Below are 26,789 nucleotides of genomic sequence, written 5' to 3' on the forward strand. Positions count from 1 at the left end.
AAGTCAACCAGAAACTCCGTGTTTTTCCATCATACAGTTGTGTAGTGAATGTTAAAAGTTGGATTCTTGCCAGCTTATCAGTCTGAAATCTCAAGGAATGGTAAAAGTACCCACAGCAGTTTTATGAGAATAAACTTTGTAGAGCTGGTGCCATCCCAGTAATAATAGTGGATTAGCTTAACATTTTGATTCAGGAACATTACTAGCACTGTCTCTGAGCTCTGGTATCTGCTCCTGACAGGGAAGAGCTGCTGTGATGGATTTCCCTACCTTTTTCTCTCTAAGGCAAGATATTGTTCTAATAGTCTCTATAGGCTTTCACAAAACACTGTTTCTATAAATCCAATATAAAGGATTTGATTTAATATCCTTTATCCAACTTTCAAAACAGTCACTGACAACTGCTTTTAGAGTATTTTTATCCCAATCTATTTTGGTTTTAGAAAAATACTTAGTAAATAGTCCATCCTTCCCACCTATTTTCTCCCTACAACACAAACCCCCACAATCTCCACTACCCAATATTGGATTATTGAGGCTGATAGTACTCATTGCTGCTGTAGGGTTTATCATCTACTTTAAAAAAATAAAATAAAAAATGCACTGAAAAGAATACTGTGAATAGAAAAAAAAATCCAAGTTATATGAAAAGTAGCTCATGATAATTATTCACTTGAAAATACAATGAAGTTCCAAAATGGGATCCCTTTGTTAAAGGCTATGTATATTTTTAACTTCAATTGATCCCAATAGATTATTTTACAAAGATTACTTCTTCCAAATGTTGTATAAACTCATTAGCAATGTTTGTAGACACTTGTTTTGAAACAGTCATCAGCATTTATCCTCAGTCTCTACAATGTTGCCAGTCTGATGGGTGAAAAAAGAGTATCTCATTGTTTGGCCGTTCACATACCTGACGACCAGTGAGGTTGAGCTTCTTTTCTATGTATTTGCAAGCCTTTGCATTTCCTCTTTAGTTTACAACCTGTTCCTGTACTTTGGTACTTTAAAAAAGAATTCAGTTTTCTGTTCTAAAAATCAAATTACAGGATTTCTTTGTATAGTAGAGATATCTCTGTTTTGTCAGTAATATTACTAATATTTTCTTCCAGGCTATTCTTTTTCTTTTGGCTTGGTTTATATCTTTTGCTTTACAGAAAATTTTAACCTTTAAATAGTCAAACTAGTCATGTTTTTATATACAAAGTATACATTATGCACATGTGTGAATATATACACTAAGATACATTTTAATGTGTATATATGTACTTACATGTGTGTATATGTATATATAGTGTATATATATCTATCTCTATGTATAGATATGTATCTTAGTAACCTGTTTTTCAGTATTCTGTTACTTAGAAGTTATCTTCCCTTTAGAGGGGAGTGACATGCGCTGAATTGTTTCAGGAATATTAATTACTAAGGATCTTTATTCTCACTCTTGGAAAATTAGCCTAGCTAGAAGGCTTGACCAAAGAACAATAGCAGGACCTCTTTAAGGGGCTCACTCCCACCTCTGCAGACACTTCCTTTCGCGGAGCCTGGATGATCCCAGCATCAACACTTGTTGAGAGCTATTTTCTACCCCTAGGTTTTTCTCTGGCATTTGTAATTCCAATCCATTTGAGCCACTTTTACTCCTTGGAAACCGTTTCTGGCGGGGTCATGAGATTAAACAGACAGTCTAGGACGCCCAGGACCCGAGAGATGCTGTTGTCCCTTGAAATCACCCTCTCCTACTGGATCCAGCTCTGGTGTCAGCAGCGTCTGCTCCTAGCCCTCCACACGACCAGGGGGCGCACTCGGTCACTGGCCCACCTACTTCGGAGTCGCGCGCTATCCCTCGCCGCGCCGGGCTAGGCTACATCCTCGAACCCAGAAGCCACGTCAGAGTTCCACGCCGACCAATCAGAGTTGTCTATGTACTAGCGGGGGTGGGACTGCCAAGGGCGGAGGAAGATGGCGGCGGGGGCGAGGTGAGGTGTTGGCAGTAAAAAGGGTTTGGGCGCGGGGGGAGGGGGACGCGGAGCGATGGCCCGCGCCGGCCGTAGGGGTAGATAAGAAGCCGTCGTGCCGCCGGTGTGGGACGGAGGGAGGGTAGGACACCTGGGCGCCACGAGAGTATGACGGGGCTGTACGAGTTGGTGTGGCGGGTGCTGCACGCTCTGCTCTGCCTGCACCGCACGCTCACCTACTGGCTCCGCGTTCGGTTTGGCACTTGGAACTGGATCTGGCGGCGCTGCTGCCGCGCCGCATCCGCCGCGGTCCTAGCGCCGCTCGGCTTCACGCTCCGAAAGACCCGGGCTGTAGGCAGAAACCGCCGTCAGCACCGGCACCCACGAGGGGGCCCGGGAGCGGCCGCCGCCCACCCCCGGCTACGCTGGCGCGCAGACGGCCGTTCTCTGGAGAAGCTGCCTGTACACATGGGCCTGCTGATCACCGAGGAGGAGCAGGAGACCAGCTACTCGGACATCGCAAGCCTCGTGGTGTGGTGTATGGCCGTGGGCATCTCCTACATTAGTGTCTACGACCACCAAGGTGAGATCCAGCGCAGGTAGGGGGACCGGGGCGTCTCCGACCGCGGGGACCTTACGGCGGGCTGGTGTGTACCCGGGGCGCACCGCTGCTCGCAAGCCCTCCCCGCTCCGCGAGTTTCCCGTCCTGCGGCCCTTACGTGCAAGTTACCGTGTTCGCGCTTTCGAGGAAGGGAGATGAGCTTTATTGAACACCTACTAAGTCTCTGAATTCGATTAAGTCGCTTTCTATACATTTAAAAAGTATGTATTAATGCCCCAGTAAGGTAAATAGCATTTGTATACCCTTGTTTCTTTCACAAGTGAAAGAAACAGAGCTGAGGATCAGCAACATTCACTGATTTGTCTAAAGTCACCAAGGTGGTAAAATAGGGAGATTGAAATTTGAGCCAGTCTGTGCTTTTCTACATCTTTGCCCTTTTATTACGCTACAGCGTTTCTTCAGAGGTTCAAGGCTCTGATCTTAAGTCACAGTCAGGCTGTGGAGGATTTATGTTTAAGCTGAATGTTTGGAGCCAGGTGGCATTTGAATTGGGCTTGTGAAAACGATGTGAGAGACTGGATAGGCAGAAAAGAAAACATCACCTTTTGTCTTGGAGGTCTGGGATGGAACCTTCATCCTCAGTGGCCAACACAGTACTTGACACAATAATTGTCCTTCCATGGTTTTGATTGAGGGAATTTTCACTCTAGGGAATTTTTGTAAACACCAGGTGGCTACAGACCTAAAGCACTGTGCTAGGCATTATGCTTGGAATCTTACATCGAAGTCCATGGAGTCGCAGGCTTGCAGGGAGTAGACACATGCTCACGGAAGTGACATGGCCATTAACAAGAAATGTTGAGAGTAAGGAACCACTAAGGAGAATGGGGGAGAGAAATTCTGAATGGAGGAACTTGAGAAGTTCATGCAGAGAGAGGGATTTCAGCAGGACATGAAAGAATGAGTAGGAGATGAGGTTATGGAATGCTCTGACTGTCAGGTTTGGGTTTCAGTCAAGTCCTGAAAGCAGGGGAATTTCCTTAGAGAAAAAGGTGTGACGAAAAGAATGATTTAGACGTATTGGTATGAAGGACAGAAACTAATGTTTTATTCTCTGTTCAATAACTTAAATTACTGGTATGATCCACAGAAGCTACAACTTGATTTTTAATCTTTACATCTTTGTCAGATGGGTAGGTTTAAGTGTGGATTTAGTCAGAAAGTGTAGGTTGAGGTCTGACTAACTCTTAACAGGACATTAGAGTTATCTTTGATCTATAACCTTTCTTTCAGCCAGTGAGAAATATGGGGACTAGGTAGCCTATCATCATCAAATGATGATTTGACCTGTAGGGTAAAGTTTAATATACTCAGGGACTGACATTTCATGGAACTTGCCGAAGAACTCAGCAGAGGAATAGAAATCAGACTGTTACTAGGAGACATATCTTTGCTTAAAGCAGTGCAGCAGATAGATTTATTGCCTTGGGAACAAAATAGGGAAGCAGAAATGGAAATTAGTTAAGGCCTTTAAGCAGTGTGGTGAATTTACTTATAAGTGAATCACTAATATCCAAGTGGTTCTTTTAAAGCGAGGTCCTTTACCTTCTAGTAGGGAAGGAAAATGTGGAGCAAACAGTTTAACTTGGTGACAGTGCCTGCTAACACAGATTATAATATTGTCACACTTCCTTGTTCTGACAATTCCTGTTATTGAATTGCTTATGGGATTCAGAAATATCCTGTGCCATATTCTGTAAAATAAAAATGATTGGTAATGAAGAGGAGGAAGTCAAGCTGACCAAGTATTGACTGACAACTGAAAGGAGTTTTAAAGAGCATTTTCAGTGAATGGACTTAGAGCACTTGGTGTCTACTATACAAGCAATTTTACTACTTCTTAAGGGATAAGGAATAATTTCATTGTCTAAAATAAGAGACTTTCCATTTACCCATTCTTGGTTTTGATTGATTGAGTCATTCATCCATTCATTTACCAGCTGACAATTGGGCATCTGTTAAGTACCAGATACTGTTCTGTACATGAGGGTACACCAGTAAACAAAACAGACAAAAATCTCTGTGTTTATGAAACTTAAATTTTAGTGGAAGTCTGACAAGTATTATAAACGAGTAAAATATGTAGTATATTAGATCATAAATAATAAGGAAAAATAAAACAGGGAAGGAGGATAGGAATGTTGCAAGTCAATGGTGGAGGAGGGGCTGTAGTTTTAAATAGACTGGCCTAGGACAGCCTCAGTGACTTTTGATCATAGACGTGGAGGACGTGAGGGAGCAAGTCATGTGGATATGTGAGAAACTTTGTCCTTAGAGATCCTTTAGCTTTGCTTGGTTTTCTCCAACTAACTTTAAGCTGTTTCTATGTAGATATTTAACTTATAAAAAACTCTATTGACATACTCACAAATGCCAGATTTCTTGAGCACCTTCTGTGATGTAAAGCACTGAGATACAAAGGAATACAAGAAGTTGTGTCCCTTAAGGAGTATGCACTCAAGTTAGGGGCATCTACTAAATATTAATACCAGCAAATACATAAATGCTAGTGAGTGGCACTTTTAAAAATGAGTATTCCTTCTATAATAATTATAATTGGATCTAGATTATATTTAATCTAAAAAAACCCATTGATATTTACCATGGTTTGACTCTGACAGCAACCTGAGCCTTTTATTTTCATCTACCTGCAATACTACTTGATTATAATAATTTCTGCCAGTATTTCTTTAATCTGTTGGAAATTGGAGTTTTCTCAGGAATTTCTAGAGCTCAGAATTCTAGTAAGGAAACTTGGCTGTTTTTGTTACGAGATTATAATCAAGAAATGACCGTAACTGGATAGTACAAAAATTGCAGTTTGGGAGCTTTTGGTGCTCTAACAGTGTGGGTGCTCTGCGTGCCTAGGTCTCACTTGAAGCATACTAGATCCAGGTTATCTGGATATGTATTATTATCTTCAGTGATGGAGCCTGTTCATATTGCCCAGCTGTGTTGGTGCCATGCTGGGAACCTTGCTATAGGGCAGTATTTTCAAAACATGGTCTGTGGGCCATCTGTGAATGAGTCATTGGGGATACTTATAAGAAATACAGATTCAACACAATTGATCAGACCTAATTAGGGAATGGGACCTGAGCATCTGTATTTTTATCAAACGATCTAGACGATACAGCTGTACACTGAAGTTTGACCCTAAAACAAGTCAAAGGATACTCTGCTACCTACCTTAAATGAAATCATTCATCCTTCATGTTCCTCTTCGTGAATGAGGATAATCTGGGTGGGTCTTAATATTACTGTACTTAGTGTAAATTTGAGAGATCCAGAATAGGCTTGCCTTCTATGCGAGAATTCAGTAAAAGACAAAATGTAGCTCTTTTTAGTGTCACATATGTTCATTGTACATCCACACTAGGTGTTTTATGAAATGGTTTTTGTGTACAGGTTTCTCATGCTTGCAGTTAAAAGGTCTGCCCACTGTACTGCCAACCTTCCAACCTATTCCTCACTATCTTATATACCTTTTGCTTAATCCATAATCAGGTTACTAGATGTTCCCTCATCCTCAAGTGTATTCTTGTCCTTTTCCTGGCAAATGGCTGTGACCTGTCAAAAGACTATCCTTGATCATTGTAAGTCTATCCTGTTACCTCTTACACATTCTCTACTATTCCTTTCCTAATCTTGTTCTATCCTTGAGTCTACTTAAAACTGTACACCTGTAAAGGTACTTCTTTTGTCTGTTTTTTTTTTAAATTGGGGAATTGGGGGATGGGAACAGTGCTGGGGGATTGGGGGAAGGGGAACAGACAAGTTGCTGTCGTTTTGTTCTTCAGTCTCATTGTGGAGGACGTTGCTTCACTGCCCCAAGTTGGCACCATCATTGTGCTCTTCCCAGGCGAGGCAGATCAGTTGCCGGCTTCTGGACGGCCGCTCACTGCGGCTGNAAAATAAATTGACTTTTTAGTTCTTCAATTATGAGAAGCTAAAATTTTTAAAATCCTTTGGAAAGGTTGAAGTCAGTTCAGAAGTCTGAATTGGGGCTTCAGTTATCCCCAAATAAATCTTTTTTTTTTTTAAAGATTTTTATTGGGGAATTGGGGGGATGGGAACAGTGCTGGGGAATTGGGGAAGGGGAACAGAAAAGTGGCCCTCATATGTGGGATCCGAACCGGGGCCCTCTGGCGTCCCAAGCCAGTTCTTAACCATCGCGCCACTCGGCCGGCCCCTTTTGTCTGTTTTTTAAAGTAGTAGTCATATGTATTTGTGCCTGAATTTTCTTCCTAGATTATAAGCTCCACAGATGGTATCCTTCTCATTTGCGTTTCTCCTACATAATGGAGCTTGGTGTTAAGCATATAATGAGTAGTCAGTATGTATTCCTTGAATTGAAAGGAAGGCTGCATTTTCTGTAGATAAGAATAATGAACTGAGTTGCAATTTGTTTCCTGACACAAATACTACCGACAAGCCTTAAAATAATGGAGAAAAATAACATAGTTTTCCCCTGGTTTACTTATCTGGCATACTGACACATGCTATTGGCAAATATGATTTTATTAAGTACGCTATTGTCCTTGTTTTGAAATACAGAGTTGCTGGAAGTGGTGAAAATCCAAATGTAAATGTCATTACGTTTTAATACACCAGACAGTGCAAACTAGGGTACCTGGCTTCCCTTATGCGGTCACTCATGTAAAGGAGCATTCGAGTCCCAGTCTCCACCTTGTATAGTTCACTTCTAGCACAGAATTTTACATCTATCTCAGCATTTGGGAATGTCCTCTTCTCCTTTTGCTGCCATAAGGCTAGCAACTAGCCAACAGGCTGTCATCAATCCTTGTCTATCCAGTCTGACTGTCACCTCCTGGGTAACCTTTCTCAACTGTTCCACCCCCAGTTTTACTCTGTCTTTGTCAAGTTCTATCCTGCTTTTGTTACCTTTTGAAATAACCTCATGCTCTGAGTATCCTTCTGTTTAACCGTACTGCTGGATCAATGTGTGAAAATAAAACCTTACTTGACAGTAATAATTACTCTGTTGAACTCTTACTGTGTACCACACACCATGCAGAGAATCTTTTATTTATTTATTTATTTATTTATTTATTTTTTAGCTGAGCCATCCTGCTACCTGTTGGCAGCTCAGCGGCTGCTCAGCTCGGGCTGGACTCGAACCGCTGTTGCTCAGAGCTCAAACTCTTGAGCGAGCTCTTAACCAACTGAGCCACTCGGCCGGCCCCAGAGAATCTTGATGTGAGGATTTAGGGCGACTCATGGCAGCCCAGCTCCAGGTCGAGCTGTTGTTCACCATCTTAGCTGTAGAGGGTGCAGCGTCACTGGCCCTCATGTGGGATCCGAACTGGCGGCGCTGCTGCTCAGAGCTGGCATCCCAAGCCAACTCCTAACCAACCCGCCGCTCGGCCGGCCCCGATATTCTCACTTTTTAAATGTGCAACCAGAGGCTGAGAAAGAGCATGAGCCTGTTCATTTTACACATCTCTTCTGTTGAAGGGCTGGGATTTAAACCCCAGCCCTCATTCCGTTATATATACATTGCCGCCACTGTACATATCCGTTCCCTTGCCACAAAATGCTAATTCCAGTAAAATTGTTTTCTGTGAGGTATCCTGGGGCTCTCTTTTGAGGTAAAGTTGTTTAGTGGCTTATAAGATTTATTTTATTATGACTACATTCACTCATGTAAAATTTTAATGGCAGATTTTTTTTCATTTTAAAATAATTGCTCTATAAGTATATGTTTTCCTTTCAGAAGTTTGCCTCCAGTAGTGTTATAATTTGATTGTTAGAGAATTAAATGAGAGTAACCACTAGATAACTTACATAGATGTCTAGTTTAAAAAGAAAAAAGGCTACTTTAATGACTGCATTTATTTATAAAGAGGTATTACTTGAATTCCATAGCTGGAGAGATGCTTTATAACTTAGATATTGTTTAAGTGTTTATCTCACTTTTTCCCCTTTTGCTTCCCTTGTTCTTATACATACTTGCTGTTAAGATACTTTTTAAAAAATCTTTTTGTATAGAAGGAAAGAATAACCACAGTAAAAATTCTAATTTCAGATTTAGAAGAACATATATTAAATGTGTATTTTAAAAGTCCCATTTTATAGAATTGATTCATTTCACATAAATTTTAAAGGAAGCAGTATTTAAGGGATACAGATAAGATTTGCTGACTGAATACTTGTTTAATTAAACTCCTTGTTACGTGGTTTTCTTAAGTTGAAAAAGTATGTATGTCATGGCGTTATGACCCAGTTACTGTGTACATGCTTGAGAGTATAGGTAGACTAAATATCGATACCAATGTGTAATTCTAAAATGTCATTTTAGCTAATATAGTAGAGATTTTTAAAGACTCCAATAATGTACCTGAGTATAGTATGAGGTTTCATTAAAAAACGGTGAATGTTTAAATAAAAAAATGTATTACAGTAAAAGACACATTGCCATTAATCCTCCTCAAAATATTTCCTCTCACTTCGAATACACTTATCCCATTGTTCTTGCCACTTTCTGAAGCAGGTCTGGAAGTCCTCTTTCATGTGTCTTTACTTCATCCTCCATCATGACCATGCTCCATGTCACACATCGCCTCTAGTATGGCAATATGTAGAGCCTATTGCTCCTAGGCTACAAACCTGTGCAGCATGTTACTCTACTGAATACTGTAGGCAATTGTAACACAATGGAAAGTATTTGTGTATCTAAACATATCTAAACATAGAAAAGGTGCAGTAAAAATACAGTATAAAAGAGAAATTGTGTGTGTGTGTGTGTGTGCGTGTATGTGTTTTAAAATTTTTTGGCTCTTTCATGTATCTTTTCTACCAATATATGTATTTCCATATAGTTTACACTTGGGAAATTGAGAGTGCCTAAAATATAGTCGTAGAGCAATGAAACATAATGTAACATTCTTTAAATCATTATTGCAAAAACTCATTTTATATTCCCAAGTCAGTCTTAAAGAATTCAATTATCTGGTAGCCCTGGGAAACCTTCTTCAAAACCCTTTTAAAAACAAACTGTAGTCCTGGTTTTTTCAAAAGAGACGGTTCATTTATAAAAACAAAAAACAAAAACAAAAAAACAGTTTCATTTATTTTATGGAATATAACTTTTTTGAAAGAATTCAAAATTTAATAGTGAAGTAGATTTATCATTGTTTATTAGCATTAGAAATCACTACTGAACTGAATAATTAGAAGCCAGAAGATCTGGATTTCAGTCCAAAGCCTTAAACTCTTGACCAAGGACAATTGCTTGACCTTTCTGGGTGTTATATCTGTAAAAGGATGGGATAAAATAATCCTTGCAGTTCATTACTGTATAATTCTAAAAAAATTGAGTATTTGCAAATGTTTTTCTCTCAGATCAGTTATTCCTGAATGAATGTAATCTCAACTTTCTTTTACATAAAATGACTTCTGTGATCATTTCTTTACTTTTATTATATCATTTTGGCTTTAGTTTAGATTCTATGAAGGTGAACAGATGAATTATGATACAAGAAAAAGAATCTCCACATAAACTATGATATTTCCTATCTTATTCAAAGGCTCACGTACCTTGTCGCATTTCTTTTGTATCATGTGAATGTGTACGTGTATGTGTGGACTTTGAATCCTGAACAGAATTGTAATCTGATAATATTGCTTATGGATAAGTGAGGTAAGTACCACAGAGTATAATCAGATTTCTGGATGGGAGTGAGGCTATGAGGTATCAGGAATCATCCTGCGGATAATCTGTCTTGTCTATGCATTTAGCATATCTCAGAAACTGTGCTTTTTAAAATTTCATCTCTTCATCCAAATCAGCCAAGACAAAGGTTCTGTTTAAAATAACTTTATGAAAATCTTCTTTATAAAAAATACTTGTAGCTATGCTTTTGTGTATTATTCTTCCTTTTTAACAGAATTTCTGCCTGTGTGCAATAAGGAAGTGTCTGCTTTATTGTGAGAGGTTCCTGGAAACTTTAAGAACATTCCATTCAGTGACATGTCTGTTAAGGTTTTGTTGTTACGTGGCACTCTGCACTGATAATTCAGTTTATTAAAATTGAATTCCTGCTATAATGGAAGGTGCCTTAGGGGAAAAGAGATGAGTAAGACACAAGTTCACAGCTAACACTGTAGTTTGTTTGTTTGTTTTTTTAAAGATTTTTATTGGGGAATTGGGGGGATGGGAACAGACAAGTTGCTGTCGTTTTGTTCTTCAGTCTAGTTGTGGAGGACGTTGCTTCACTGGCCCAAGTTGGCACCATCATTGCGCTCTTCCCGGGTAAGACAATCAGTCGCCGGCTTCTGGACGGCCGCTCACGCTGGCTGCTGGCTACATACGATAGCCCATGGCAACCCACTGCAGCAGGGGCTGCAGCCTACGCCGTTGCCAGCGACTCAAGGCAGCCCAGCTCCAGGTTGTTCAGCATCTTAGCTGTGGAGGGCAGTGTCACTGGCCCTCATATGTGGGATCCGAACTGGGGCCCTCTGGCATCCCAAGCCAGTTCTTAACCATCGCGCCACTCGGCTGGCCCAACACTGTAGTTTAATATGGAGTTAAACTATCACTATAGATAGTAAAAAGTAGAATATTGGTTTGTTAAAGAGTTTGAACAAAATGTGTATATTTGGAGTAGGTGAGGGCCAGTCAGAGGAATGAGGCACATCTGGCTGGGGGACTGAGGGTAAGTGACATTTCAGGTAGCCTGTGAAAAATTAGGAGAATTTTACAGATGTGGGACTGGCTAGGTTACATAACAAAGGCTGGAAGTTGGGAGTCACTGTTTTTTGGAGGAATGTAAGACAATCTGATTTGCTGAGGATAGAGCACTATAGAGAAATAGATTCATTTATTTTATAAACAAATTATTTCCACCCACCGAGTGCAGAAGTATGGGCTGGAATGTTAATACTGACCTGAGCAGCTTGTTCTTAATACATTAAGCATTTTGGGAGTCACTGAAGATATTCAAGTTGGAATGTGCCGGGTTTGAAGATGTACCCAAAGAAAACTGATCTTGTAGTCAATCTAGTGATATGAGAAGAGGCAGGAAAGACCCATTAGAAAGAAGGTGGTTGTAAAATTATAAAGAAGACTGTTGCTTGAAACAGTGGGGATAATGGACAAAAGGAGATGGGTGCAGGAAACATTGCTGTAGAAGAGCATATGGGTTCAGCATATTAACAGGGTACTGGCGGGTGGTGCCGATAATGCTGGAGGGTAGAGAAGGGACCTGGGTGACTGGGCAGGTAATGATGCCTTTATTAGAAATAGAACAAGAAGAGCCGGCCGAGTGGCGCGTTGTTTAAGAGCTGGCTTGGGACGCCAGCTCTGAGCAGCAGGGCCCCGGTTTGGATCCCACATGGGGTCCAGTGACACTGCCCTCTACAGCTAAGATGGTGAAAAACAGCTCGACCTGGAGCTGGGCTGCCATGAGTCTCCTGCGACGGCGTAGGCTGCAGCTCCTGCTGCAGTGGGCTGCTATAAGCTACCATGTGTGGCTGGCAGCCAGCGTGAGCTGCAAAGAGCCGCCCTGAGCGGCTGTCCAGAGGCCAGCGACCAATCTGCCTCACCCGGGAAGGGCGCAATGATAATACCAACATGGGCCAGTGAAGCGACGTCCTCCACAACTAGACTGAAGAACAAAACGATAGCAACTTGTCTGTTCCCCTTCCCCCGATTCCCCAGCACTGTTCACCTCCCCCAATTCCCCAATAAAATCTTTAAAAAAAAAAATTTTTTTTTGAACAAGAAGGGCAATTTTTTTATTTTTTTCATGCTATAAACAGGTTTATAGCAGTTATATTTTTAAATCACCTATTGTCTCATTACCCTTATACATTACTGTTCTCATATTGCCTTTTGTCCTCCAAGCCTTGTCCCTAAGTACATATAAGTTTCACACTTACAGACTGCTCCATTTCTTTTAACTTGATGTAATAATATAAGTGTTTGAGAGCTAGCTTTAAAATATAAGCTGCCAGGTTTTAGATTTGTTTCTTTTCAGATGCTTACAGAACTTCTGGGTAGGATTAGATGTTTGAATGCACTGGAAATGTTAGGAACCAAATGCTCTTCTTAAAATTTTAACGTTTTATTCTTCAAGGGTGTCGTGCATTAATTTTAAGTTTTTAAAGATAATGCATTATTGTTATGTATCTCAATTACTGAGTTTTTGGCACGCCCATAAATTTTGCCTCACAGATTTTACTCTTGTCCTGTTCCTGAGTGGTTTTAAAATCCTGTAACTAGAATCAGAGCAGGAGGAGTACTTGGACAGAAAGAGAGGGCTGAAGTAGGAACTTTGAGGAGCAATCTCCATTTAGGAGTGGAAGGAGGCAAAGGATTCAGTGCAGAGTGAGAAGGGGCCACTCAAGGAGCAGGCTGGGAGTTGAACCAGGAGAAGACATTTCAGATAAGCATGACTGAGGATAGAATTTTGAGAGGAAGCAGTGTGGTCATGATGCTTCAGAAAGGTTGAGAAGGAAAGACTAAAGATTGAAAAGACATAGTGACTATTTTGTTGATGAAGAATGTCATCCATTGCCTTGGAGAGAGCTGGAGAGGAAGGGAAAGATGAGTGAATTGGTGAGAATTGAAGCATAGGTCTTTTAAAGAATCAAAGAAAGGAAACAGTGTGATGTGAAGAGACAAAAGCAAGGGTTCCTAGTGTTGGGTTACTATTAAAATGAATAAATCATAGTTCATATGAGAAATAGATTTGTTTAACATTTTAGTTTTCATAAACTCATTGTCCTAGCAGTAGTGTTGTAGAAATTGTACATTTTTAGCATAAGAAAATTTTGAAATTCACATGCATTCTCCAGTTTAACCCTATAATATAGACCTAAGTGTGGTCTAAACTATTCTTTTTCCTTTACTTGTGTAGGTAATTGGAAATCTTGTAATAGTTGTAAACCTTTATCATATATTTATATGCTGTTTTTGTATCATACATGTGAATTTTAGGATTGACTTGAGGATAATGACTATATCCTGTACATCTGTATTGCTACACAAAGTATTGCTATTCTAAACATCGTTATTCTAATAGCTCCTGATATTAATCACCTGCCTTTAAGGATTTTCTTTGTATTTGGGAGTATCTTTTTTTTGGTTTAATCTTGCCCTGGATATGGCTGTTAAAGAATGTTCACTGTTATCTTTGCCAGCTTAGCATCTTAATGATTCTGAACTTTCATAAGGAGCCACACCTTCAGCCCTCTGTCCCTCTCCATGGACACTCTTTTACCTTCGGAAATCTTCTTTATTATTTCGTGTGTGTATGCTCTCAGCTTTGGGGGGATGACTCCCAAATGTGTGTCTACATCTTCATCCTCCATTTTTGTTGTGTTACCGTCCCAGCTTCAACCTGTAAAATTCTCATTCTTCAAGGGGCCAGGTGACATGTCACTTACCCTGAAGAGGCCTTCCCCAGTCCTCCAGTCATCTCTGACCTGTCATCTTTCATTAAGTGTTTATTTGAGTGTCTGTTCTGTGTCAGGCGCTGTGCTAGCTCCTAGTAAGCAAAACAGTTAAGATCCCGACATACTGGTGCTTATATGACGACCTCTTTTGAACATCCTTCCCTCATGTCTCTAATCACTTTTACAGTAAACTCTTAACCTAAGTAGTCTGTCATCAGCTATGTTAATCTTTTTCTTCACACCAGTTCTCTTTGTAGAATTGCCTTACTTTAAAAAAATGTTAGCGTTTTCTATTACCCAGGATTAAAGCCATGGAATTTTATGTGTTCACCTCTAATTAAGTCATGTTCTTTATTTTATCAATTCTTCTTTTCAGTGACTCCTTTTCCATTGCTTCATCACATTATACATGGTCTTCTGCAGTAGTCTACTGCCGGGCCTTGTCTGTACTTTTACTAGGTTAATTTTCCTAAAGAAAAAAATTTCCATACCTTTCCACATTACTCAGAAATGGTTGGTTACCTTTTGAGCAGGCAAAATGGAATAAAAATTAGGCCTATCCCCTGGTCCTTTTTCTCAGATCTTTTGTACCGGCAGCATTTGTCTGTCTTTTGAGCGTCCAGTGTTTTTTCTTATGCGTTTTCTCCATCTTAATATCCTGACCATTTTCTTCTCTAACTTTCTGAGGTCAGCTCAGCTTAAGTCTTGCTTATTTACAAAGCCTTTTCCTACAAAAGGAGATGGCTTTTATCTTTGAATTGCTAATACACGTATACTACCAAGTAGGCATTTATATACAGCATATTCAATAGATTCTGTGCTATATTCTCTCACAGTTAATCCCTGAACTGTTTTTAAACAATCTATGTCTGAGAGGAAGGAACACTTGGTAAAGGCCAAAAGGCAGTAGCCACTAGAAGGTTAGACTCTATGAAAATAACCAAAAACTTGTTTATTTTTAGTTAGAGCTCCTTATATTAGTTTTATATTAAATGTATGTCACATAGTTCCTTCATCCTCATCAATGACATGATAGTAATTAAAATTTTAACTTTTCTGTGCATGGTTGGAGGATCAAAAACAATTTTAAGTGGTGTATTTCATACTTTGTTGAATTTATTAAATTTTGTTAGTTTTGTCTATTTTCTACTTTTTACATAATTTATGGCCCCTCTTATTTAAAACTAATCAAATGGAGATAATAGTTTTGAATGCACTAAGTAAATCTGCAGGAAAATTACATGAGCTTGGGAGTCAGGAAGATATGGGCTATAGACCACTGCTGCAGTTTATAAATTCTTGGACAAGTCCCAAGGACATTGGGTCACAGTTTCTTAATCTGTAAATAAAGATGTCAAGTACATTGATCTCTTAAAATTTCTTTGTATGGCTAAATTTCTATCATATTCATTTTGACACTAAGTAGTTACCCCTATTTTGTTTTGTTTCTGACTTCAGCCTGAAGCCAGGCTTGTGTATTAACAAAGTTTTGTAGTTAATGTTTTCTGTTCAGATTCTAGTTTAGAATTAGCCATCAGTACTTCATTTGGAATTTGTTTAGTTCTGAATCCAGTGTTATTTTCACAGCAACATCCACTAATTATTAAAGAGGATACATTAACCTAGTTGGGATTTACTTGCTTTTATTCTTTTTAAGGTATTTTCAAAAGAAACAATTCCAGATTGATGGATGAAATTTTAAAACAACAGCAGGAACTTCTGGGCTTAGATTGTTCCAAATACTCAACAGAGTTTGCAAATAGTAATGACAAAGATGATCAAGGTAAGCATGAATGTAAAATGGAACACCTAACATAGGCAGATGTGTTTTGTGTTTCAAGGCAAATTCTGTCATTCATTCATTGATCCATTCATTTTGCCGTTAGTCTTTATTGTCACCATCTTTAATGATCAGATTTAGGATTTTCTTTCTTCATCTTGTTAAAAGATAATTTTCAGAAAAAGAGAAAATCATGACTTTCGTAGATACTAAAAAATAAACACATGTTCAAGTTTTTATTTAACTCATAAACTACCAGGCAAATTTTATAACTGGCTCAAAAGAGAATCCAAAGAATGGACACATTTCTAGATCAGGACTATTGAAATGGTGTTTATGTGGAGTGTGGAGTTAGAGGGAACTTCTGTAGACAAAATTTGGCATTGCTGTTACTTACCTAGAATCCTATCAGTTGTAAAATAGCTTTGATAGAATCATAGAATTTGATAAGGTGGGTATGAACTATAGACAATGCATATTCCATTGAAACACATTTTTTTGTCTTCAGTTCCGTGTTACTGCTAACTGTATTGTGATTGTAGATGCCATTTTAGACTTGCAGAAATTGTAACTTACCCTATAATTAAAATTTGTATTTTCTAGAGGATTTATTCACAGATACAGGTCATTCTGAGTACTTTGAAAAGACACTATTTAAATAGGTACACAAATACCATGTGTTTGTCCATTCAAAGGAGAGTAGCTTAAGTATGTTTTGATATGGAAATTGAAGGGCTTAAATGGAGTTTTGTTTACTCTAAGAACTGTACCTTTATCTTGATCTGAATGTAATATATCTTGAGACAGATTTTGAAATATATCTGGAAGAGGATGTTTCTTTTAATGTCTTGTTTGTGTTTTCCTCCAGTTTTAAATTGCCAATCAGCAGTGAAAGTCCTGTCCCCAGAAGATGGAAAAGCAGATATTGTGAGAGCTGCTCAGGAATTTTGCGAGTTAGTAGCACAGCAGCAAAAGAAATCCACAGATTTGGATGTACATATGTTAGACAGTTTACTTAGTAAGTCATATGCGTTTGTTTTTAGTTTTGTCCCACAAATATACAGCATGAAGGAGACTGTCTAGGTTCCTTTCACATTATAAAGCCTGATTTTTGTTATTGTTATATGTGTTATATTTTTGAAGTTTAAAGACCCCTATTGTGAAAATGGTTTGGGGATAATAAAATATGTACTCTACTCACTTATATGAGGACATACTGGTAAAGGAGAGGACCTAAGAGGACTTTGGTGGGCGTGGGGGTGGAGGCGTAATGAATTTTCTTAAAAGGAGGACATCTTGTCAGCCTGCCTCCCTCTGGGATGTTGTCTAACACTGACAGTGAATTTTCTAACTCTCCAGACACCAGCTGGGTGTAATTCCAATACTAACTACCCAGAGTTAGTGTCAGAGCCTACCAGCTTTAAGGGCTCAGTCGTACAAGACCGCCGCCCCCACTTCAGACGCCAGCTACAATTCTCTGGCCACCTGTACTTCTGATCAATTGGCTATAAATAGGGGGTTCCCATGACTCCCTCCTAAGGTTTGATAGTTTGCTAGAATGGCTCCCAGAACTGAGGAAGGCACTCATGTTTACAAGTTTATTAGAAAGCATACAACTAAGCAACAGCCAAATATAAAAGATATATAGGGCAAGGTAGCAGTAGGAGGTGGTGGTGGGGCGCATCCTCTGATGTAGGTATCAGGTAGCCATGCCCTCTTTGAGTACACCACCTCTCAGTACCTCTTACCAACTTGGACGCTCTCTGAATCCTGACCTCTAGGGGGTTTTACTGAGGCTCTATTACCTGGAATGATTAATCGTGGGCCATTAGTGATTGAGCTCAATGTCCAGCCCCTCTCCCCTACCTGAAGGTTGGTGGCTGAAAGGTACAACCCTCTAATCACATGATTCCTCTGGCAACTGGGCCCCATTATGAAGCTATCTAGAGGCCTACCCAGAATCACCTCATTAACATAAACTGCTGTGGTTGAAAGGGGTTTATGAATAACAACATATACCGCTTTTACCTCTATCACTCAGGAAATTCCAAAGGTTTTAGGGGCTCTGTGCTAAGAAACTGAGACAAAGACCAAATATATATTTTTTATTAGACTATAAAATCACACTGCCCTTTTCTCTCTTTTTAGTTTGAACTCTCTATTAAGTTTGAACTTAATAGCTATTTAGGAAGTGGTCCCAAGAATATAATCTTACTGTCATCCGTGAGTCCTTTTTAGTGTTCCTTCTAGTATGGTATAACAAATATACCACTATATTTGTCATGTTGTACCAAATACAACTTTATATAATTTATTTTTCTTCAACTGTTTATATAAAAGCCTTTAGTTTTTTTATTCTTTCTAGAGCTCTCTAGGAACTTTTTGCCTTAATGTTATGGTCCCCCTGTTTATAGCATTATCCTTGATCTTCTTCAAGAAAGGCAATACTTCTAACAAATTCATGTTCATTGCACTTCCGTAGTCATACAATTTCAGACATATATTTTTATTCATTCACATGGAGTCTCCATTTACCTTAGCTATTAATCATGCATTTCCATCTTATTTATTTAACTCTCCATTCTTTGTTTCTCCACTTTGACACATGTCCATCACAGAGCTCAGCCCTTGTCTGGCCTCTTGGTCTCACTAACTCTCTACTTTGATTGACTGCTCACTTCAGACCCCACTCTTCTCTGCTCTGTCATTGCCTAGCTGTATTCAGGCTGCATGAATAGTAGACCATTGTAAGGCTGTCTGCTCAGAGGATACTGTGATGTTGACTGTTCCCTGGATCCTGTAAGGCCCCAACCAGAGAGTGATGTGTGAGGATGTCCTGAAAGTGCTGCAGACACCAAAGGTGGTCCTTCAGGTAGCCAGCCTGTGGAGAAGTGCTGAGCCCAGATGTTGCTGTCAGGGGTTGAAGACCCACGATAAATGAAAATGTACGGTCTATAAGTTAACTCATTCTGACAGCAACAAACCCTCTGAATATTGTCATCCCCCAAAGTTTCCCTGTGACTGCAGTTAAACTCCCTCCTACCCTCAACATGAGGCAACTACTGATCTGTTTTCTGACTCTGTTTAGCTTTTTAAGGAATTTTATATAAATAGAATCATATATAGCCTTTTATGTCTTGCTGTGTTTATTCAGCATAACATTTTAGAGGTTCATCTATATTGCATGTATTAGTAGTTCATTGCTTTTTGTTGCTGAATAGTATTTTATTTTATGGATATACCACATTTTGTTCATTCATTCATCGGCTGATGTACATTTGGTTTGTTTGAATAATACTGTGACCATTCATATCCTAGTCTTTGTGTGGACATGTTTTCCTTTCTCTTGGGTATATAACTTATAATGGAATTGTTAGATTGTGTGGCAAGTGAATGTTTATCTGTTAAGAAACTACCAAACTGTACCATTTTACATCCCACCAGCAAAGTAGAGGAGTCTAGATTCTCCATATCTTTGCCAAAACATAATTGTTCTGTTGTTGTTGTTCTTGTTTATTTTTACCCATTCTAGTGGGCATGTAATAGTATCTCATTGTGGTTTTAGTTTATATTTTCCTAATGATTCATGATAGTAAGCATTTTTTATTTGTATTTTCTTTGGTGAAGTGTTTATTCATATCTTTTTCTTATTTTTAATCCATTATTTATCTTATAATTGTGTTTTAAGAGGTCTTTATATAATGGTATAAGTCTTTTTTTTTAATCAGTGATAAGATAATGTAATTTGCAAATATTTTCTCAGTCCATGGCTTATCTTTGCTTTTGCTTTTTCTTAATGTTTTTTTAAAAGAGTTTAACTTTTATGAAATCCAGTTATCAATTTTTTTCTTTTGTGGATCTTGCATTAGTGTCATATCTAAGAAATTTTTGCCTAATCCAAAGTCACAATTATTTTCTCCTGTGTTTTCTTCTAGAATTTTTATAGATTTAGCTGTTATATTTAGGTCTGTCATCCATTTTGATCCTTTTTTAATGGTTTGAGGTATAGGATACCTGTTTTTCTTTCACCACCACTTATTAAAAAGACTGCCTTTTCCCCCTTGAATTACTGTGGCTCCTTTGTTGAAAATCAGTTTATCATAAATCTACGAGTTTATTTCTGGGTTTTCTATTCAATTCCATTGGTCTATATTTTGTCCTTATAATGCTACACTGTCTTGATTATTGTAGCTTATATAGTAAGCTTTGATTTTCTTTTTCAAAATTGTTTTGCCTGTTCAGGGTCCTTTGCGTTTTCATATACATTTTAAGATCAGCTTGTCAATTTCAAAAAACAAAAAACCCCAAAATTCTGTTTTTGTATGCATTGAGTTTAATCTGTAGCTCAATTTGGGGAGAATTGCCATCTTAACAATATTGAGTCTTCTGATCCATGGACATAGTATATATCTCCATTTATTTGGGTCCTAATTTTTCTCTTAACAATGTTTTATAATTAGGTTATGGGGTTTCTACTTCTTTTGGTAAATTTATTTGTAAGTATTTTGTCCGTTTTGATACTAGAATTTAATAATAGAATTATTTTCTTAATTTTATTTTTGGATTGTTTGTTGATAATGTATGGAAATACAGTTGGTTTTTTAATATTGATTTTGTATCTTGTGACCTTGATAAAATTTACTTAATAGTTCTAGTAGTGCTTTTTGTAGAGTCTTAGGATTTTTTAAATACAAGATTGTGTTGTCTATAAATAAGATGACTACTGCTATCTCTGCTCAGTTTTTTTATTTTTTATTTTATTTTTTTAGTTTGGCTTTCTGTGTCCACAGTTTAATGTGGCAGCCAATGATTTGCACACTGATTGTGCTCAAACATCTTAAGTTTGTAAGGTTTCTAAAATCTCTGGGATGTTGGAGAGTGCATTCAAGTCAGTTCACAAGTTTCCTTGCCTATTTTCACTGGACTTTCTTGCCACCCCTCCTCCCCCGCCCCATCCTCCTTCCTCCTTTTCCTTTATGTTTGTAGTTTCCCAGTCAGCCATGGATGTCTGGAGAGCTGCTCTGAGCCCTTATTTCCAGGATCTCCCTGTTAAATTTCTGGCCATTGTACTGTTTGCCCTAACTGGGCTATAATTTAAGAGGAGTGAAGCTGTGGGTTTTCCTCATTTGTATCCTTTGGAGTTTATCACTTTTAGCTTTCAAAACCATAGGTTTTTATCATTGTCCCCTCCCTGTTACTCACAACCTCCAATTCCACATTGAATCATATCTTTTGGCAGCAAGCAGCAAACCTGCCAGTTTTTGCTGTAGCCCTGTGCTGGTAAAACTGCAGTTTTCTCCAGTTGATTAGGGGGTAGAGGCTTGAGCGTTCCCAGGAAGGAAGGCCAAAGATTCTTAACCTGAAGCTATAGCTGGTATGTTTTGTTTTGTTTTATAAAGAATAATTGCCTGCTTCTGGTTAATATCCAGTATCCTTTAGTGGTTGGTTTGTCGAGTTGAATACATTGTGTTTGTTTGTTTTGAGAGAATTCATCACTTTCTTCACACCACTATTAGCTGGAAGTCCCTCCTTGTTATTTTCTTTACTGAAGAGAACTTGCTTTTTCCGCAGGGAGAGGAATATGTGTTTTTCTTTTATATTCATTCACTCTGCCAACATGGACTTCTAAAGAGACTTCGTTAGGAAACATTCTTTATTACTGCGGGATGGGCCTGTATAATGTAGTCTCCTTATTTAACAAATGAAGGAACTAAGTGCTGGAGAGGCTGTGTGACAAGAAAGTCAGTGGCAGAGCTGAGGTTATTAGAAAATGTTGGAACCTTGGTCTCTTGAATAATACCATCTTTTCTCTTATACCAGTGATGTTTATTTTAAGATGTTTTACTCTATTTTTAAGCAGTTCAAATATCCTTATCCCCCATTTTTTTCTCAAGCCAAGTCTCATATGAAACCAGTTTGTAAAGCAGAAAGTGGCCATGCCTTTTCCCCTTCAAGGGGGCTCAGCCCCTGAGGAACACTGAGAACATTTGTACCGTATAGTTGGAACTTGGTCTTTCTGGGTCCTTAGCTGTAAAATGAGGGGCATGGGGGAAGGAAGGAGTGACTTTTTACGTCTCTTTTCATCTAAAGTTATTTGACTTTGCAACCAGAATAAGCACTTGTGCCATTAAAGCAGTGCGGTTTCCAGGATGCCAAGAGAACACTTAACAAGTTGAGTCTTGAAAGATAGATCTGATTTGGGGGCTACCTGTAGGGTTTAGGGATTCCTCTTTATCAGGGAATTACTCCAGTTAAATGGACTTGAGAAAAAACATCTACGTTTGGAAATAACATAGATATTAAAGTATATGTTGGGCAGTGGGATGGGGGTATGGAAACAGCTGAAGAGAACTGATACTCAAAGCATAAGAAGCCAATTTGACGAACAGATTTGCCCCTGGTCGTTTCATCTGTAAGCAGCGCATGCTAAGCTCGTGTGTATTTCTTTCTCTCCAAGGTTCAAATGGTTTCCCTGATCCTGATGTAGTATTGAAGTTTGGTCCTCTGGAGAGCACACTAGGCTTTCTTCCCTGGCAGCTGAGATTGACTGAGATTATGTAAGTAATTCAAAGCATACTGACTTGGTTCAATTCAGCAAGTGTTTCTTGAGCCCAGCCCTATACTAGGTGTAGTGGGAATTCCTAAAGAACTACTATACTGGATCCTTTCCCTCAGGTGTTTCACAGTATCAGTGGTAAAATAAAGACATGGAAATGACTCAGACCGAAGGGAGTGTGTGATTGTGCAAATGTTTGGAACTGACATCAATTATCATAGGAGATCAGGAGTTAAAGATTTCTCTGTGGGCCAGAGTTGTTGATTATACAGAAAAGATGTGACTTGATCTGCAGTATATAAAATTTTAGAGTGGAATTTTTGTGACTAGAGAAGAAGTAAAAAGTGTAGGGTGGGCAGGGAGAAAAAGGAAAGCTGGGGTAGGGGAGTGAACATTACATTTTAAAGAAATAGTGAGGGACCTGGCCACACCACAGCAGGGAGTTAGTGTCAGTCATATGAGGTGAAATCAAATAGTTTCGGGATGTGGACATTGGGAACACTGTGAATACCAGCATAAGGAATGTGTATAATTATTTAGACAGGCAGTAGGAAACAATTGAGCCTGTGGATAATGCAGGAATGATGATTTTGGAAGATTTGTTTGGCAGCTGTGTGCTAGAGTAGATAGGATTTGGGAAAGGATGAGTTTAAAAGACAAAGAGGCCAAAGCTGTAATTTAGGGGAGAAAAGAGTGGTGAGAATGAAATTGCTTATTTATTAATGGAGCAGTTTGGCAAGCTTTTTTCTGTAAAGGGCCAGATAATAAATATTTTAGTCCTTACAGGGTCCTACAGTCTCTTGCAACTATTCCTCTCTGTTGCAACTACTCAACTTTTACTAGTACGTATACCTAAACAACCACAGGCAGCATGTGAACAAATGTGTGTGGCTATGTTCTAATAAAACTTTATTTGCAAAAACATGTGGCTGGCTCCTGGGCTGTATTTGCCAGTGGCTGATTTAAAATAAAGGTGAAGACCGGCCAGGTGGAGTATTGGTTAAGAACTGGCTTGGGATGCCAGAGGGCCCCGGTTTGGATCCCACATATGAGGGCCAAATGACACTGTCCTCCACAGCTAAGATGCTGAACAACAGCTCAACCTGGAGCTGGGCTGCTGAGAGTCGCTGGCAATGGCGTAGGCTGTAGCCCCTGCTGCAGTGGGCTGTCATAAGCTACCATGTATAGCCGGCAGCCAGTGTGAGCGGCCAGCAGCCACCGTGAGCGGCTGTCCAAAAGCCAGTGACTGATCTGCCTCGCCCGGGAAGAGTGCAGTGATGGTGCCAGCTTGGGCCAGTGAAGCAACATCCTCCACAACTAGACTGAAGAACAAAACAACAGCAACTTGTCTGTTCCCCTCCCCCAATTCCCCAATAAAATCTTAAAAAAATAAAATAAAATAAAGGCGAGACTTAAGAGCCTTAAAATACACTTAAATTCTGGATTTTAGGAGGAAAGTATCAAAATTCTACTTCTCATGAGAAGTAATTACCAAGTATAATTGCAGGCCTAAGACTTTGCTAATTGTGTTAAAAAATGAGAGAAGCAGTGACTCTTCTAAGTTTTTATGTGTAAGTGACTGGGTAAATTACAATGTTATTGAGAGAAACGGAAACGTCAAAGGAGCATTGATTTTTGAAGGGAAGATGTTGAATTCAGGAATAAGGTGATTTTGAGGCCCTTTTTAGATGGAAATGCCTAGGAGGACAGATGAAAATGGAGAATTGGTGCATAGATGAGAAGTCAAGGTTGTAGATGAACATTTGGGGATGGTCAGTCCCTAGGAGGGAGAAGTAGTTGAACCTGTGAGAATGGGGACCACTCTCAAGTATACATAGAACAGCACAGTTCTTAGGGCTCCAAATCTTCTGGCTCGGGGGCTGGAGGGAGAAGAGTTGTCAAACAAAGAGGCAGAAAAGATGTAGCGCGTTCACGTCAAAAAGGGCTGGAGATCGTTTGGTGCTGCCGCCTCATTTTATATGGGGAAGAGACATTGCTCAAGCTTGTAACAGTGGAATTAGAACTCAAGTCTCCAGACTCTGGGTTTCCTTATGGTGGTGTGTGTTTCTCTGGGCTCTTTTTCTCTAGGGGTTTTTCATGTTATTTCAGGTGCCTTTCAGGTGGCGTACAAGAAAGGTAGCAGTGATACTTTGTGAGGCTGGGAGTGGTTTGGAGGGAAGAGTGTGTTTTAGAACAAATCTTGGTTTGAATCTTTGCTGTGCAGCTCAATAACATGACTTTGGAAAGCTATTTAAACCTCTGTCTATTTGTAAACTGGGCAATTCAATACGGAATGGAAGATTTAAATTTGATAATGGACATCAGATACCTAGCACGTAACTGGCTTTCTCATGGATCTTTGTACATATGTCTGTCATAGCTCTCTGTTATATTGAGGTTTGCTCTATATTTATCTACCACCCACCAGACTACAGGCACCCATGATGGCAGGAAAAATGTCTGAATCATAATACCAAGAAGAAGGATAGATCCCTGACCGAACAGACTGGGAAATAGCAAGACAAGACACTTCTGAGGCCCTGAGGGTGGTGACTCTAAGTGCTTCTTGAGGAGTGGTAGGAGATGAGCCTATTGATAAAAGAGGTAAAATATGGAAGTCTTAGGAAAATGGGTAGTTCGAGGAGGATGACTGAAGCAAGCTTTCGTGAGAATGTTACTAAATTTGTCCTTTGAGGATATCATTTCAGTCGAGTAAGAGGTTGATGGCAGAGATTATTGAGAGATGAAGAAATGAAGGAAAGCTGGAGACTTGTTTTAGAAATCTTGGCAGTTAAAGGAAGGATAAAGACTACGTGTCAGTTATCTCAGTAAAGCTGGGGGCGGGGAAGGAAGGATGAAGAAAGTGGAGCAGAAGTGGCATGGGCAGGCAGAGCTCCTTCCTGGTCAGCTTGTCGAATCCTTCTGCGGTGCGCGTGACTAGAGTTCCGAGTGCGACTCTTCTACTCTGGCCAGGTGTTGGGCTATGATACTGCTTGGAATTTCCAAAGCCTCACAGTAAAGCTGTGTAAGTTAGAGATTTTTAAAAAATGTTAATTATTGAAAATTATTTAGGTGTTTAAAATACTTAAAGGGGAACCCCTCAGCTGTATGTTAACTCCGCCTTTAAAGTACTTGTCTTCACATTATAATTGTCCCCTTGAGCAATTGGAAACGGCGGAGGTAATAGTCTTCATTTCTTTGTTACTCGCCACATGACTTGAGTATCTTATCACGTGGGGATGCTGTGCCGCTCCGCCAGTGTTAAACCTGGTGTTCATAAACGTTCAAGTAGAGCCGGATGAAGTCCTGAAGCACATTTTAGTGAAATTATTTATAAATAGATCTCCAGTTTTTCAATAACCTAGACTTATGCTTTAATAGGTTTTGAATCTCTAGCTCACTGCAAGTTGCTTTTCTCTTCTTGTGGAAAAGAGAGATTATATTTTACTTGGACTGTTTCACAGTGAATGTAGTAATCATTTAGTAGAAATGGTTTGCATACTCTATGCTTATCATTTACTTTTTTCTGCCCTTAGCCTCTTTTTGGTCATTATCCTTCTGGTTACCCCCTCCAAATTACGATATGTCATCTAATTGCTTTTTTCCCCCTGTGCTTTCTTTTCAGCTCTTTGCCTTCCCACCTAAACATCAGATATGAGGACTTTTTCTCAGCCCTCCGTCAATATGCAGCCTGTGAACAGCGTCTGGGAAAGTAGTGACCCCTGGTTGCATAATTTGGTTTCAGGCTTTTGGAGAAAAGGACCCAAGTGACTGATGTTTACAAAGCACCTACGAAACCCTATATACACCTAATTCATAATCTTCATAATTTATCAACAAACAAAAAAGTGTCTTACTTGAGAGTAAGAGTATGTGTGAGTGAGTGTGTGTGTGTGTGCGCGCACGCGTGTGTGTGTATAGAAATAAACTTATAAATGGGGAAATACTAGAGAAGGAAATACATGGACTTGCACCTTTGAGCAAATAGCAGCACTGTTTTATGAGCTGAAATTTTAGTTTTAAAGGTTTCAGTCCCAACTACTTCCCTGTTTTTGTAGGGAGATGAGTGGGTATTTAGGACTGTTTTGTTGTTGTTTTGGGGGGGGGGGGAATAATTTTTTTTTCAGTCTTTCCTAGTGACCAAACTTTGATTTTTAAGAATAATATATTGACTTATTAAATGGAGGCATTCTGAGTTTGAGGGATTTCCAGAGGAATGGAGTTCTGTGTTGCTCACATTTTAAAAACTTGGTCAGCATTGGAGCAGAGAGAATACCTATTTTCAGATATCCGTCCATTTTCATCTCATCATCATTGTCAAACAGTGTGACTTGAGAACGTTGATCTGGTGTCTTTGTTCTGGGTTGTGAAAATCATTTGAAAAAGAACTCTTACAACATTGAAATGCAGAATTTAAAATTATTAAATACTGTATTAGGCAGTCAA

At 39.2% G+C, this 26,789-nt stretch overlaps 1 protein-coding gene across 1 annotated transcript; it reads left to right on the forward strand.

The window, feature by feature from the left end:
• Positions 1-1,950: 1,950 nt before the first annotated feature.
• On the forward strand, positions 1,951-26,789 carry NUS1 (NUS1 dehydrodolichyl diphosphate synthase subunit). The gene is made up of 5 exons (XM_019668299.1): positions 1,951-2,547; positions 15,665-15,790; positions 16,656-16,805; positions 22,245-22,344; positions 25,969-26,789. The coding sequence occupies exons 1-5, from the start codon at positions 2,133-2,135 to the stop codon at positions 26,057-26,059; spliced, it is 882 nt and encodes a 293-aa protein (XP_019523844.1). The 5' UTR covers positions 1,951-2,132; the 3' UTR covers positions 26,060-26,789.

This window comes from Hipposideros armiger, unplaced genomic scaffold (genome assembly GCF_001890085.2).
Source record: "Hipposideros armiger isolate ML-2016 unplaced genomic scaffold, ASM189008v1 scaffold_523, whole genome shotgun sequence".
NCBI classification, from domain to species: domain Eukaryota; kingdom Metazoa; phylum Chordata; class Mammalia; order Chiroptera; family Hipposideridae; genus Hipposideros; species Hipposideros armiger.

What these genes read in the sequence shown, in the direction of transcription:
- NUS1 (XM_019668299.1), top strand. Translation starts at nt 2,133, where the DNA reads ATGACGGGGCTGTACGAGTTGGTGTGGCGGGTGCTGCACGCTCTGCTC. An exon ending in TAATGACAAAGATGATCAAG is followed by an intron (nt 15,791 to 16,655) that starts GTAAGCATGAAT and finishes GTTTTCCTCCAG; the next exon opens with TTTTAAATTGCCAATCAGCA. An exon ending in TATGTTAGACAGTTTACTTA is followed by an intron (nt 16,806 to 22,244) that starts GTAAGTCATATG and finishes TTTCTCTCCAAG; the next exon opens with GTTCAAATGGTTTCCCTGAT.